This window comes from Emydura macquarii, unplaced genomic scaffold (genome assembly GCF_026122565.2).
Source record: "Emydura macquarii macquarii isolate MOO-44397 ecotype Brisbane River unplaced genomic scaffold, CSIRO-AGI_Emac_v2 contig_3506, whole genome shotgun sequence".
NCBI lineage: Eukaryota > Metazoa > Chordata > Testudines > Chelidae > Emydura > Emydura macquarii.
In genome coordinates, this window is record NW_027133643.1 from 11,105,503 (window position 1) to 11,121,709 (window position 16,207).

The following is a 16,207-nucleotide window of genomic DNA, read 5'->3' on the forward strand; positions in this document are numbered from 1 at the left end:
AATCTTCACCTTGACCAGCAGGAGTGCTTCCACATCTCTGAAAATCCATGGTTAGCCTGAGACCAGCAAGAGTAGTCTCTCTCTTGATCTTAAGCAAAGCGCTATGTGTGGCTATGTTGTTACCACGAGGCTAAAGCAATATGCTTGTTGGCAGTATGTTCTTTGTTCTGAATGAGTGACATCTGTGGCCAATTTTTTTTTTTTTTTTTTTTTTTAAAGGGGCATCATCACCAGACATGGAATCCACCTATGGGGGAGGCTTACTAGACATGGTGAAAGGAGGAGCAGGGCGACTCTTCAGCAACTTGAAGGATAACCTGAAGGACACCCTAAAAGATACCTCTTCAAAAGTTATGCAATCCGTTGCCAGGTAAAGTAGAACCAAAGCCCTTCAACGCGGATAAAACAAATAGTGTAGCTTCAGGATATTAGGTAGAAGGAATCTACTTTTGTTCTTAACTGGCATTGGATAAAGAAACTGGTCTTTCTCATTCTACCAGGTTATCTAGAAAGCTTAGCATGTTTGATGCGACTTTTATGAATGAGTCGGTCTTATAATTGTGTATATGGTTTAAATGAAACTAAGACCACTAAAGCAAGATTTGTAACCTTGGAATAAGTGTATGTCAGAGATCCTGAACATCTGGATGGGCCTGTCCTATCCATTCTCTTCTCCAAGCCTCTTTATTACTCTTACCTCTATATCACTTGTGCAATCCCACCTCTACCCTACGCAAACCTTTCTGTCTTTAAATTTTGATTCTCCCGACTGATCTCTGTTCCCTGACCCATCTGCTGTTCCATGTGAGACAACAACCTCTTGCTAACCTCTCATTTCTCCCTATTGAAATGCCCTTATTGTTCCCATCCTTAAATCCATTCTTGACCACTACCTTTAAAGAAAATTCTGTTGACTTGTTGCACTGCTGCTGACCGCACCTAGACTATGCACTGTGCTCTGGTGCCGCCTTGTGGTGTGCAATGTGTATTCTGGGATAACTCTGAGCTGCAAGAGTACTGCACAGTTCATGATCTTGAGAGAGGCTTTCAGGTGTCTGTGGAAGTGACTGACTGTTGAGGTAGCTTAAAATTTTCCATTAGAAATTGGAGTCAAAGCAGCTATTGATAATGTAAAGCGGACGATGTTCTTTTGGGGGGAAAAAAGGTATGCAATGGGGTAAAGACAATTGGGTATAAAAAGGAGAGAGCTGTTTAGTTCATTGGAAAACAATATTTTAAAACTTTGCTTCTGTCTTGTTTAGACTTAACTCCCAAATGTACTACGTAGTTTATCTCTACTGTTATTCATTCCTACTCTTAAGTGAGTCTTTGTGGACAAACATTGTTGTCTTGCTTTCTGTACTCAGTCTTCTTCTGTATGTAGGTCTGCATGTTAATAAGCATCTTTCCTGTTTTCTTTCCCTTAGTTACACCAAGGGAGAGCTAGATATTTCTTACATTACCTCAAGAATCATTGGTAAGTGTCAGTCACTTGTGTAAATGAAATCATGCTGTCCGTGGTACTTCATGTTTATGAACCAACTTATGATTTCTGTTGTGGTCCATACTCACTCTTGTGTTTTGGTCTTGACAGTTATGTCTTTCCCTGCGGAAGGGGTTGAACTGGGGTTCAGGAATCCTATTGAAGATGTGCGAACATTCTTAGATTCACGACATCCTGATCACTACACAGTGTTCAATTTGTCACAGAAGTCTTATCGTAGTGCCAAGTTTCATAATAGGGTAAGTGCTTTCTGCTGGGATAACAAAGCCCAGGATCACAAACTTTGGAGGACAGACTGCTTCCATGATCTTTTGGTATCTCACCCAGAACTCTTACAAAATAAAGAGGCAGGTTCTGTGCCTCCTAAGAGGCAGAGCACAGAAGGCTCGGTTCAGGGCAAGGGGGATCAAAGTGGCTTTAAACGTCCATTACACTCCCTGGATTCTGGCCTGCTGCAGGGCCTCAAACAGTCTCTGGCATGAGTTAAAGAAGCCCTTGAGGGGTCCATGCTATGGGAGGCACAGCAGGGTTACTTAAGTTGCCCCGTATACTGCTCATGGCTCCTGTGGAGCTACTAGAAGCTGCTGAATAACCACTAATAATAATAAAGGAATAACCACTTATTCTTGTAAAAAATTTCTGCAAGACTTACCAATCTATTAAAATTAGTGTTCATATATTGACTGAGGTGCACCACTCTTTAAAATTGTAGTGTATGTGAATGAAGGTAGTTCCCACCTACATCACCGCCTAGCAGTGTAATACTCTGGTGCTGATTTCGTTGAGGGCCTGAAAAGCAGAGGATATTAATCAGTTACTGTATTGGAACTGTACGTAGGGAAACTTCACTTCACCAGGCTCTTCTAGAATGAATTAAGAAAGCAAAGCAAAGAACAGGCGCTCTAGCAAAGATGCTTCTAAAGAAGTTTTCTTAAAATAAACCAGCATACTTCTGTGTTGCAAAACTGTCTCTAGTTACATAAAATCTTGATGCAATTGGTGATATAAATTTATTTTGTGAGGGCAGGAATATCTAGTGGCTAAAACACAGGATTGGAAGTTAGAGATGGGTGGTGTATCTGGCTCTGCCACTGACTTGTTATTTGAGAAGCCACTAACGCTTTCTAACTTAGTTTCCTCCTCTGTAAACCACAGTGACGCCAGACAGAATGTTGGGCTCCAGTTCATTGAAAATTTTGAAGCATTTGGAGCTCCCTGTAGAAATGCAAGGCTAGGTATAACAGTTAGAATAACTTTCCTACAAACAATATCTTCCTCGATCTTTCTAGCTCTGTCTTCCACCAAAATGCAATAGTAATTACCTTACCCTGGCGAAAAGTTAGGTTTAGTAATCTCTTGCTACATTAGCTTAATTTCAGTGTAATCTGATCTGTAGTTAGGAGTCTATTTGCAGCCACTGTCTAGATCACTGGTAGCCATTCCATTTACATTTGTGCACACACCATGGATTTTGCCACTAAAAAAATGGTGGTTTGTAAGCTGGCTTTCTGTTATGGTATTGCATGCTATAAATAAATCGGGAAAACCTGTTAGGTTAAAATAATCAAGGAGCTTTTAATTCACTTTTGCTTAACAAATACAGATATGTGCGTTGGGAAGAGGGCTGAAATGAGGAGTGCTTAAAAAAAAACTGGACTAACATCAGGGCTTTTATGCATCAGTTAGAGATGCAGTGGGATCTATATTTTCAGCAGCTCAACTTAAATATTTTAGTGGTATAGCTGCTGTTACTATATGTTGAAAGAATGCTATGGGGCAGGAAATAGTATTCATACTCTTTACTATTGTGTATGTTACGTACTAAGAATGACTAGCCATTTTGTAAGCTGTTGCCTCAAAACATGAGGAGAAAATGATAAATATAATTTATTAAAATGCAGCATCTTAAGGTTCTGGGCTGGGACAGTCTGGCTCTGCTAAGTATGTATCAGGATAGGCAGGAAAAATAATGTGTATACGAGAATACTTGAGATAATTGTCTATAATTGTTCCATGGTGCTCTTGCAATTTAAGTGGTAAACATGAAAAATACTAATCAATCCTAAAGGAGTTGGAATTCTTGTATAACTATTCTCCGTTTAGGTTTAGCTCAGAATTAACTGAGAAGTCTTCCCCCAACTCCCTCCACAAACAGTAGCCGCTTGTTCTGGTCTTTATATGAAGTGGATTATTAGTCAGTTTCCTATTCTCTAAGCCTTTTTTTTTTTTTTTGAAGAGGAATAAATATTTTATATAAAAATGTTTTAAATTCATGGTTGCGGTTAAGTCATATTTTACATAACCCTTTTTTCCTCCTACTGGCTCATTTATCTCTTCCTTCACAGACGTGTGACGAGCAAAGGTAGCTTCCATAGCTGAAGATAGGAGACAGTTTTAAAAAATAAGCAATGTGAAATATAGAGCCATTGGAAGAATGTAAATAGTAACAGTATAATGCTCATTAGTCCTTTAATATTCCATTCTACTAGTGACTTTCTTAATAATGGCTTCTTTGGCAGCTTCCCCAGGAAGCTGGGAAACATTCAAAATAAAAGTTTATTCATAAAAAGAAGCTTAATATTCTCCTAAATGTCCTAACACTTTTAGTATCATAAACATGGCCACAGGTCCCTGTATTTCAAAAGCCATATAAAACTTCCATTTATTTTTACATTGTGTTGAATTTCCTTAATGATGATAAGAGAGCACTTCAAATAAAGAAAACTACATAACATATACTTAAAAATGTCCTAATTACATATCTGGCCTATAATTACAGACCAAGTAAATGCATAATTATGGACTGCTTGAAATGCATATTTACCTCATAGAGGGTAATGGCTTTTCAGAGCCTTTACAGTGTGCTGCGTCAAGGCCTAGTTAGAGGATATTTAGTTTATGGACCGTTGGCCATATTGACAGTAACTGCCTCTCTTGGAGAGCAGCAAAACACAATCTGGACTAATTGCCTGTGCAACTCCGCTTTCAAAAATCACAGTGCAAAAGTGTCTGGGGGAAAAAACCTGCATTCAGTTTGCATGATTATAACCTAAAAGAGTGACCAAACAAATGCTCATTGTACTTTATGTGAGTGCTCCCTGATGTGTGCTCATGTGCTACAGATCAGAATGACTATTTCTGACCATTGTACATACTTCAAAATAAGAATTGTATTGTAGACCCTTAACTACAGATGGTTTGCTAGGTGCTTATGAAGGAAAATAAAAATGCTTATAGGGGGATTCCAGCATTGCTGTAGGTCCTCTTTACAAGAAGTAGGGTTCAAACTAAATACAACCCAAAATATGGCATTAGTTGCTTAGACATATGAGCAGAAACTGAATAAATTCCTTGCCTCGTATCATTCTCTTTTAAATGCTTATATGATCATCTAAAGAACTTCCCCATATTTAGGAAGGTCTAACCAAACAGTCTTTTTTCTCTTTCCCACCCCCCATACTCCAAAAGCAGAATTCAAATGTTCGCTCAGGGAAAAAACTGCCCTTCAGACAAAGAGCGAAACGTGGTGCTGCAACTTCCTACCTCTAGCCAGAAACAACTTTTAAAAAGACAATTCAACTAAAAATAAGCCAAACGGAGGAACATATTTGTGGAAGGCTATCCGATCTGCAACTTGGCACAGCGCTGCAAAGATTGTCCTTGAGACAACTGCGTGATTCAGAGAGTGTGTGGCTGAGCGATAGCTAAATGTGCTTTGCTTGTTTGTACAGCTTAGCATCTGAGGAATAATGTTCTGGCCGACATCTTAGTAACTCTTTATTACCCAATTCCTTTCTGCAAAGAATTACTTGTAAGTATTAAAAGATGGTTGTAGATATCAGATCTCTCTCAGTAATGAGAGTCCGGGAATTATAGTTTACTAATTAGGCACTAGCAGCCTGATCTTGAGGATTGCTGAGGTCTCACATATCCCACTCCATTCAGTCAGTGGGAGCAAGAGACGCTCAGCTCCTTTTGAGAATCAAACCCTAGTTTTAAGAAACAATTTGCTAACATGTCAACCCTGTGACCTAGTGCAGGACTTCTTACAATGTAGCTGTGTAATCAAAGCACAGCAATTTGATCCAGCTCTTCCTGGCAAAGAGACTTCAGTGCTTTTAAATGGTTACTAAGGATGATCCGAGTAGCATGCTAAATATTTCAAAAAAGTTTTAAAATGTATTGTCAGAGACAAAATGTCAATTTCACATTATGAAACAAAGAAATCCTCTTCTGCTTGCCCCTTCTATAATTCATGCCTTCCCCATTAAGCGGAATGCTGTACGAGATGAGACGATGAAGGGATTTAAAGGACATAATTTACCTTGTGTGGAAGGGACATACTCTTCTTGACAGGAAAGATCTGTGAAAGTGTCTCAATTAAGGGGATTATGAAGCTTGTTTCTGTCCACTGTGTGTTCCCTTAGGTATCTGAATGTAGCTGGCCAATGAGACAAGCACCCAGTCTGCACAATCTCTATGCTGTATGTAAGAACATGCACAACTGGTTACAGCAGAACCCCAAAAATGTGTGTGTCATCCATTGCATGGTAAGTCAGCCAGTAGCTGCATTTGAGAAATCTCTGCTTGTAAAATCTTGCTTCCATGGGGAACTGATCAGCAACAAATGCACCATTGTACAAGGATACAATGAATTAAGTCCATACAGGAGAATAAGCATTATACAATATGCAAAAACTTAACCTTAAATATAAGGAGATAATTCAAGTTGATGAAAGCTAAAATTGTTCCATGCCTTTAATCTTATATGTATATGTTTGCTCACCTGTTTGAGAGGCCTTTAATGCCCAACATGACACAGAAAACATCAGATGTTGCTTTGAATGTTGTCATGGTTTGTCACAACTTTAAATATAGTTTTTAGTTTGGGGGTGGGTGAGGAGAGCTTGAATACGAATTATTAAACCTACCATTAAAGTGTGGGTCTAGTCTGAAAATTCTCTCTGCAACAAGAGCAACATTTTACTCATTAGATCTGCTTCCTGTGAGTATTAAGTCAGTTCTGCTAACTTCCATGAAAAATAAGTTTCATGGCTTTACTCCAGTTAGCCCTCCAGGGCCAACGTAGCTAAGGAAGATGAACCACATTCTGTCCCTCCTTGTACATCAATAGATTTGTTAACAAAGTAGTGTTTCCAGGGCCCTGTGAAAAGCCATTGAGGGCCATGTAATTGCACAGATGTTGAAGACAGCATAGGCTGAAGATTGGCCTGTAGAACCTTTACTGTTGATAAACAGAACTCCTTGATCATTAACTTTCGGAGCCCAGATTGGCATTCCAGAGCTGGCCGTTTTGGGCAGTTAAAAACTTTTGAGTTAGGCAGATTTCATCTGGAAACTTCTCATAAATATTAATGCTTGGGCCTCACAGTGACAATCTCAACTTGAGTACAGGTCTACTATGAAAAGCAGAAACACATAGGTCCTCTAGGTATGTAGTTTCTCAACTCTAAAGACCCTAACATGCCCGATAATGGAGCTCCAAGACCTGCTTAGTGTCCAAATGAATTTGTGTGTGTCAAAGCGCCTTTTCTCTTTGACCGCCCCCCTCTCACTAGCTTGGGCGGCCAGCCACATCCTGAAGATTGGCAGGATACCAATATGGGGCCCCTCTTCAGCAAGGTACTTAAACAAATGCTTAACTTAAGACATGCAGTGTTGTTGTACACATGTCAGTCCCAGGATATTAGAGAGACGAGGTGGGTGAAGTGATATCTTTTATCGGACCAACTTCTGTTGGTGAGAGAGACAAGCTTTTGAGCCCACACAGAGCTCTAACCCAGAAGAAGAGCTCTGTGTAGGCTTGAAAGCTTGTCTCGCTCACCAACAGAAGTTGGTCCAATAAGCGAGATTACTTCACCCACCTTGTCTAACTTAAGATATGTGAGTGGTCCTGCTGACTTCAAGCACATGCCCATATTCAGCAGGGTACTTAGGCCGTAGTCTGTTCTGGTGTGGCAAATCCTGTATCAGGGTAGATCACTGCTTTAGCAGCTGACTGAAATAGCACATAACAGTGAGCCCAAGATCTGCAGGTGTATTTTAATATTACAAACTGCAAATTACTAGAACACACAGCAAAAGTTCCAGTCCAAAGACAAAACAGTTAGTTCTGGGCCCTCAAAACTTTGTTTGAATCATCAACTACTCTTTTATGTACTTCTGTAACTTAAAAGTAACCGAATCAGTTTAAATCAACTGCGTCAGCCTAGTTCAAATGTTAATGACTGGAAATTATATTGCCAAAACAACAGTTTCTATAGACATTCCTCCTTTAGCTCTAATACTCCCATGTCATTGAAATTTTGTTGAAATGCACTTTTAAATATGAATTGGGTTAAAACAGACAGTCCTTTCCCTTCAATTAACAGGATATCTCTGATATGTGTTCTTGCATTTTATCTGACAGGATGGTCGTGCAGCATCAGCAGTTCTGGTCAGTGCAATGTTTTGTTTCTGTCATCTCTTCTCTAGTCCAATCCCAGCTATTCAGTTGCTCAACTCAAAGAGACCTGGAATAGGACTCTGGCCATCTCATAGAAGGTAGAGTATGTTAGTTGGGCAAGCAGTATTCAACATAGTTGATAATGCATAAGTGTTTTTAAGCCTGTGGTCCCCATCTCCTTAGCTGTCCAGGCCTGGGTCCTGCAAACATGCATGAAGTAGTTCCACAGAAGTCAGTGGAAATGCTCATGTGCCACATGCTAGTCTGAATAATCATGGGCTGAAGTATTAAGCAAGGGGTTTGGAGCCTAGAACTTCCGAGTTCTAGTCCTAGCAAGTGAACGTTGCCACAGGTATGTGGCGTTGGGGACGTTCATTAGCCTCTGTGTCCTAGCCTCACCCTGTGTAAAGTGAGAATGGTGATTGCTGCTTTCCTCAAATTGTGGCTAAGGATTAATATACAAAGGGCTATGTTTGTTTATAATGGCTTTGTTCCTTAAGACAAGTCTGGACTTAATATTGCTTCCAATTTCCTCCAGAATGACAATTTGTCTGATCAGAAACTTGCTCTGTAAAACACCTTGCTTGCAGTAGGTTTGTCTTTCAACAGAAGAATATTCTGTTGTTAGGCTCCCACAGAGTAAATAGAAAAAAATGCAGTGATAAATATGTAGAAACAAACCTAAACTAAATATGTAAAATAGTCTAGTTAAGTGTGGTGACATAATAATTGATGAGTCTGAAAACAGTATTGCCATGTCCTGGAATGTTTTGGAATTCAGTTTTTATTTCTTCTCTTCTAAAAGTGCTGTTTGGGATCACTACAGAAACAAATCCTCCAACCTGCTTAGTTGGAGCTAAACTAACTGCTCTCTGAGTATGTCTAAATTGCAAAAACAAAAAAAACCCCAAAACAAATCAATCAACCAACCTGCGGCAATGAGTCTCAGATCCTGAGTCTACAGACTCAGGCTCATGCTATGGCACTTAAAAATAGCTGTGTAGATGTTTCCCCTCAAACTCTGAAATGGGTGGTGAGTGGGTTTCAGAGACTGAGCGGAAATGCCTACACTGCTATTTTTAGCACCATAGCATGAACTCTAGTGTGATGGAGTTTACAAACCTCACATTAAGGCATCAGGCGGGGAAAGTGAGCAGGAGGTGGGCCAAGCATAGATCATACCATGTTATCATACTTTCAGGGCTCTGTGCTGGGATCTGGTGAAGTGAGAGGGCCAGGATCTCTCTAACCATCCCAGATTCCCCTATGCCTAGCCCCGGGACAGGCATGACCAGGGGGCTACCAACAAGGAGGTCAATCCAGCTGAACCTCATTTAAGGAGTTCAGGATACATTGAATGGAAAGAGACTGGAGCAGCAGGTGATGACCACTAGGCCTACTGACCAAACAGACAGTCCTGCTACACCAAATCCGTAATCCTGGGCTCTGAGACTGGCTGCCACGTTTTTGGGTTTTTTTGGTTTTTGTTTTTGTTGTTTTTTTTGGCAGTATAGACATACCCTAAGATTAGACCTACCTTTTTTTTTAAGAAATGCAAAATTGGCATAAAATGCTTACATTGCTAACTTTGTAGCTTGACAGCAATAATGTATGTTGTACAAATACTGACAATAATTCCATTCTTAGAACTTTACAGGCAGTTCATTGCAAGTTTATACTCTCCAAGTACATCTCTTATAGAAAAGAGAAGTGAAAATTGATCACTCAGTGTGATGGGATTGTTTGGTAATGGCTCTCTTTGTTGCAGATACCTAGGATACATTTGTGATCTAATTGCAGAAAAGCCCATCCACCCTCACTGCAAGCCTCTTATTATCAAATCAATCTCCCTCAGTCCGGTCCCCTGTTTCAATAAGCAGAGAAATGGGTGTCGACCCTTCTGTGACATTCTAATTGGAGAAACCAGAATCTTCACAACTTCTCAAGAATATGAAAGAATGAAGTAAGTTACTATGGCTTTCTTACATCTTAATGATGCTAATAAGAAATCTTTTTTATTGTAATGTATCTAATTTCCTAGGCTTTGCGTGTTTTTGTTCTTGATTGTGATTGAATTGGGTAAGATAATGCCACTAGAAGTGAAAATGTTATTGGAAAGCTGATGCCCGGTGTTAAAACTTGACTGCCAGAGCTTGTCTGAGCTTCTGTGAGGTGTTGGGGCTTAACCCTGGCATTTTTCAACATTATACTAGTAGTTCCACTTCAAAGCATTAATGTTTCAACTGATAACTAGCAAGAGCACAGAATGCTACTTCTATTCACTCATTATGGTCCTAGTTTTGACATTATGTATTTTAAATTACACAAGCAATAACTTCAATGGTACTATTGAAGTGAGCATAACAATGGACTTCTTCCTCATTTGTTTTAAAGGGAGTTCCGTGTGCAAGAAGGGAAAGTCGTAATTCCATTAGGAGTCACTGTTCATGGAGATATTGTCCTTTCTGTCTACCATATGAGATCAACTATTGGAGGACGACTTCAAGCAAAAGTATAGTTTGATCTACCTTTTGGATACGCACAACACAAGTGCAAACGCTGAGTCAAAGACTGACCCTGGCACTCAAAGCTTGAGATGGAAGGAGACGGAGTAGCCATAAAAATGTTTGGCACTACCCCCAAAGTCTAAGATTTGAGGAGGCTGGGTGTGAAGCTCAGAGTAGGCAGTGACAGTGCTGATGGCTCTGTATAGTGGGGTCTAGCAGGGTCCTTCCAGTGGCTTGACTGCAAAGAATGGGAAGTCCCTCTGCCAGTAGCCCGCTTGACGCAAGGCCCCACTGGACTCCCTAACCTGCCACCTAGGGAAGGAGGCGGCAACAAGCCAGTATCTCCACAGTCCTAATGTACCATTTCGCCATCCTCTGGGTGGACTGGTCTGGATTGGAGCCTCCATTTGCAGGAGGAAAGTTCCTGAACACTCTCAGGATTAGATCAGCAGATTTTTTCACACACATAATGGTGACATGGCTATCAGTCAGAACAGATATATAATAAAGTCACTAAAATAAAACTAAGATCTCTAGAGAAATGAGAACAAAGGGGAGGAATGTTTACTCAGTACTGAGGTGTTCTGAATTACACGTAAGGAGGGAAAGTTGAAGATGATTCGAGATGTTGGACTCTGAGATAGGCAACATCTTTTCTGCTTGAAAAGCAGATCAGGTGATGACAAAATAAGATGCAACTAGTAGTACAGACTTTCATCTGCTTATATTGTAGGGTTAGTGAAGTAGAACTGATTAGCTGGCTGGATGTGGTATAAATCTAGAGATTTATCTAGAGAACTACTTCCCTTTATTTTAAGTGTATATTTAATCTTGTGGGGGTTTGTTTTTGGGTTTTTTTAGATGACAAACACACAAATATTCCAGATTCAATTTCATACTGGATTCATAGCACTGGGAACAAGCATGCTAAAATTTACAAAGTAAGTACCTCTTAAACAGAGCAGAGACCAGTACTGCATGTAGACTTCAGCATGTTCATGGCATACAAACAAGCTGACCATCACTGACTAGTTTGATAAAGTTACCAATGCATGTTGGCACATAAATATGGCATATCTATAGCAATAACTCTTCTAGGATCTACTGCCTGAGTAGCTTTTTACTGATGAAGGATTGAACTGTCAGACTTTTTTATTCCAGTGTCTCTCAAATATCTGTTCAGAGGTGCTGGGGAAATGGGAAACAGGGTTTGCTGCCAACCATTTTTCTTTTACTTTGGGGGAGCCATCTCTTGCCTAGGTACCACTCATTCAGGGATTCTCAAGCTATATAATGGGCAATTGTGAAGATGCAGAAAAAGTATTTGAGCCTCCCACAATGAGTAGTCCTCTTCCTCCCTATTTTTTTAAATGATCCAGCTTACTTAATATATTAAATGCATGCATGATGTACACTCTTCTTGTTGTGCTGACTCGTATCTACTCTGGACTCAGCAGTAGCAGAACTGTTTGGAGCACATGGAATATGCAGTAGAACGTTTTACTCTCATTTGCTGCCTACTAAGTGAAAGTCCTTTAAAGGGAAAATATTCTTGGGCTTGCTGAGCCTCTCTAGAAAGGCCAGTCTGTCCTTTTGTTTCCAGTATAAATAAGACCTGGACTCCCTTCAGATGGCTCAGGTCTGCCTTTGTCTGTTTAATGGGGAGGTGAGTTATGCCCACTACTTCCCCATGACTGATGCACAGTGGTAAAATATCCAAGAACATGAGTAATCCTAGGAAAGTGTATTAAGATGTAACTTTTATTTTCAGTGCCCTAGGTGTGCGTGGCACTTAATAAATAAAACAAACAGGTCCATGTATACAGACTATGCTATATCTAACACCAGCAAAGGTGACAGCATGGTGGTGTGTAGTAGGGAAGGATGAGGGAGCGGTAAAATGAGTAAGATTTTGTTCCCTTTCATGCGTGATTGGAAAAAGATACTTTCTCTCTAGATGTCTCCCATTGCTTTGTTGATTTACTGATATTCACTAACTCTGTTTTACAGAGTTTTAAAATAAGGATTGAGTACTCTAAAAAATATTCACTGCTTACAACTTTCACATTATCAGATTTTGCTGTCTAATAATTGAGTATGCTCTTTACATAGTGCAGTGACAAATAACTTATTACTCTGCCTTTTTTCCTGACTACTAACAACAAAGTGGTAGAGTCCTGTCTGAATGCAACTTAATCCATGTGATGGGGTATAGAAAGCCCACACTGGGCCAGAGCAGAAATGAGTAATGGTCTGCTCTGGAGACAGACCTGCAATTGGCAGGTGTTGCAAGGTGAGACCAGAAATTTCAAAGCTGAAGGAAGTGCGCAGCCTTCAGGCTCCTAATCGATAATTGAGAAGGTAACACAATAGGCAGAGGGCAATCCCAACTCCCCAGACTCAGGGAAAACTGGCTTGACAAGGAACTTTCTTGGGGAAGGAAAGACTGATTTTCAGACTGTCAAACCACTGGATGAATGGGAGCAGATGGCTGTGGTTTCCTGTATAGTGACAAGGCCTAGATATATACAGAGTTCGGACAGCAGCACAATCTGTCCACAAGTGAGATTGATTTTTGAAATGGGGACTGTTAGGATGGAGTGAATCAAGAGTCTTTAGAGTACTCTCTTCTTCCTTGGAAAATAGCTAAAGAATAACTTACTATATACATTGCTGATCATACGATTCATCTTATAATAACACATTTCAGACACTTGCTTCATCCTTGCCGCTGTTTGTGTATAATTGAAAAGATGCTAGGCGTGAATGGGGGAAAGTGTAAAAATGAATAACTTGGATGTACACACATGTTAAAGATTTGAAACTTTGTGTGTCTGCAAAAAAAATTGCTTTCTGCTTTTAACTAAAAAACATTCTGCCAACATTTAGACCTGAACTGGATGCATGTGACTCTCCAGACAAATATCCCCAACTGTTTCATGTTCTACTGGAGATAGAAATAGAATCTGCTGATAGACAGACTGACCTAACACCTCCATGGGAGAACTTCACAACAAAAGACATCAATGCAAGCATTCTCTTCTCCTCTCACCAGGAACATCAAGATACTCTTGCCTTGGCAGGTGAGAACTGCACTGCTTTGTGTATGTTCTTCAGCTTCTAATGCTGACATTGCCCTTTACTATTTTGGGATTTCATTCTATCCTGGTACGTTTGGTTCTCTGTCTTGCAGGTCGAGGCCCTGTAGATGCACCTCAGGATAACATAAAAAACATTGGACAGGGTGCGTTTCTCTCCTCTCTCAGCTGGCAAGGTACTTAGACTTGGCCTCTAGTATTTTCAGCTAAAGTATTGTAAAAAGTTGTCTCCAGTTTTTAAAGAATGTATGTGCTCAAGCAAAGGATCAGCTTGTGATCTTGTCTTTCACATTAGATCCCTGCGGGCTACTGATCACACACTTTAGCTTATGCTGCCATTTGAGTTAAAATGAATACTCCCTTCATTCTTCTGAGGGATTGAGATCACTGTGCCTCTTTGCCCTATATTTGTCTGACTGAGGTAGCCCATAATCTCAAAATAAAATCCATTAATTCCAGCTGCTAACATACATTAAAAGACAGTTTTAAAATATCTGCCTTTCCCAATATTGCTCTTTCACATAAGATCCCTGTGGCACCTTTTATGAGTAAATACAGGCGAGGAAGTGGTCTGTGCCTGCCAATGGGAGGGCCCTGGTGTTCGATGGGATGTAATGGTATACTAGGACACGTTCCGCATTCTGAACAAGCTTGAGAACCCCTCCTGTAGCATGTATAGCACAAACCTCCTGCAGCATGGTGCAATGTGCGGTATGGGATTCCAGCAGGAGGGTTCCCTTTATACCAAACTAAAAAATGGGATGAAAGTTCAAGCGATGCTTTCGTTAAAATGCATCTACATTTGTATAATATTGTTGCCCTTGTCCTATATTTTAGTCCCCATAAATGAAACCTGAGGCAAATCAGTCTAAGCACCAGATCTGGACCCAGGAGCTTCTGTTTTCATCCAGGCTCTTACACTGTCCTGTTCTGTAGCCTCAGTTTCCCTATCTGTGGGGATATTTCCTTATAGTACTTTGTTAGGCATTTCCATTTTAAATCTAGCTGCACACGTGTGTTTTGGCATTGCTGCCTTTTTCCAGGTGAAACTGTTTTTATGTAAAAAACCTAAAGAACCAGTGACTAACGTAAATTCTTTTGCTCACTTAGATCAGAAATCTGACAAAAGCAGCTCTCACCCCACCTCTGAGGATCGGGCAGCACTAGTGCATGAGGAGAGTGAACAATCGGACGATGAACTCTTATCCCTTTCCAGTCAGCACAGCAACGCTAGCAGTGACAAACTCCATGGGACTCCAAAACACAGCAAAAAGCAGCAAGAGCCTCCAGCCCCACCTCCGCCTGAGGATGTCGACCTTCTGGGTCTAGACGGTAGCCCGATGAGCAAGAATTTCCCCCCTCAGTCTGCTGCTCTCCCCTCTAACTCAGATTTGCTGAGTGATCTGTTTGGGGTTGGTGGTTCCAGCGCCCCACGTCAAGGTGGACAGTCAGCTGCTGAGGATGTCTTTCATGTGGGTGGGACTGGATCCGCACACTCCACCCCTCGACACTCTGCAGCTTCAGCATCCCCATCTCCATCCCCAAGAGTAGGAGAAGGTAACACTCCTTAGCCTAGTGCCTGACTTGGTACAAATGTGTCCTATTATCTCACTGTTATGACTGTTGAATGCACCTTTCTGAGTTATTGGACTTGTAGTAGAGAGGATGGACAAGTGAGATTCTACATGGGGAGGGATTTGGAATATTTGTGAGGGCCTGCAAGGAAACCAAGGCATTTTGCACTACACAGTGCATCGCTCTCTGAGGAATCTCAAATATTGCATTTTCAGTGGTCCCTGCTAATGGGTGCATACTTCTCAGGTGAAGGGGCCTGTCCATTACACCTTTGTGTAGGTGGATTAGTTACATTGATGACATTCAGTATTTTATTTCTGTAAGTTTATGGTTGGGTTTGGGGACTATTTAAAATGATACTGTGAAAGAAAGATAGAAGGAGAAAGTTCTAGAATTCATAAATCTTCTAGTGACCCAGTGTCATTCTAAATGAAATTCTAGTCTGAAAACCATCAGATACTTCTCATAACTGTCCAGCTGCGGGAGCTGGTTGGTAGGTGTATGTGGTATGTGCTGACCTACCCGCTGTTGGATTTATGATTGAATTGGGCCTGGACAGCAAAGTCTGGATCTCAACTTTCTCATATTGTTGCGGTCCATCTCTAGTTTATGGAAACTATGCATATGCCTGTCCCGCTGCTATTTCTGACTTCTCTCTTCTTTCAGCAGGCAAGTACTGAAACATTAAAATTTCTCTCTATCCTCCCTGCGGAAAAGTACAAGGCAGACTGTTTAGATGATATTGACAGTATGAGTGTAGATGGCTTTGCCCATGGACTGAGTGTAAGAGATAAGGCAGGGGGTCTAGACTCCTTGGGTGAAGAAGGAATGAAGAAGATCTATGAAGGAAATGCTGAAGGGCAGGGTCTCAAAAGCCAAGGTTGGGGAGAGTCTCTGAGAAGTGGCTAATCAATGTTGCCAAAGGCAGCTGCAAGCTCACGGAGAATGGAAACCCCTGGTCTATCCTGATTGCAATCTTTGGAGGAGCTATTCCAGATCACTGGGCACTATGCTGAAATCGCAACGTGTCCCGGTTGTGGGTGGGCTTTTAGTTTTG

General features: G+C 40.8%; 1 protein-coding gene across 5 annotated transcripts in view; it reads left to right on the forward strand.

Annotated features, from left to right (window-relative positions):
* DNAJC6 (DnaJ heat shock protein family (Hsp40) member C6) overlaps positions 1-16,207 on the forward strand; it is a 72,251-nt gene that overhangs the window by 42,458 nt on the left and 13,586 nt on the right. For all 5 annotated transcript variants that reach the window (XM_067535530.1, XM_067535527.1, XM_067535528.1 and 2 more), the window contains 11 exons: positions 220-370; positions 1,428-1,477; positions 1,595-1,743; positions 5,932-6,054; positions 7,935-8,068; positions 9,739-9,933; positions 10,365-10,482; positions 11,339-11,418; positions 13,367-13,560; positions 13,671-13,751; positions 14,686-15,132. In XM_067535530.1, coding sequence (XP_067391631.1) covers positions 220-370; positions 1,428-1,477; positions 1,595-1,743; positions 5,932-6,054; positions 7,935-8,068; positions 9,739-9,933; positions 10,365-10,482; positions 11,339-11,418; positions 13,367-13,560; positions 13,671-13,751; positions 14,686-15,132 — 1,722 coding nt within the window. The remainder of the gene's footprint in view (positions 1-219; positions 371-1,427; positions 1,478-1,594; positions 1,744-5,931; positions 6,055-7,934; positions 8,069-9,738; positions 9,934-10,364; positions 10,483-11,338; positions 11,419-13,366; positions 13,561-13,670; positions 13,752-14,685; positions 15,133-16,207) is intronic.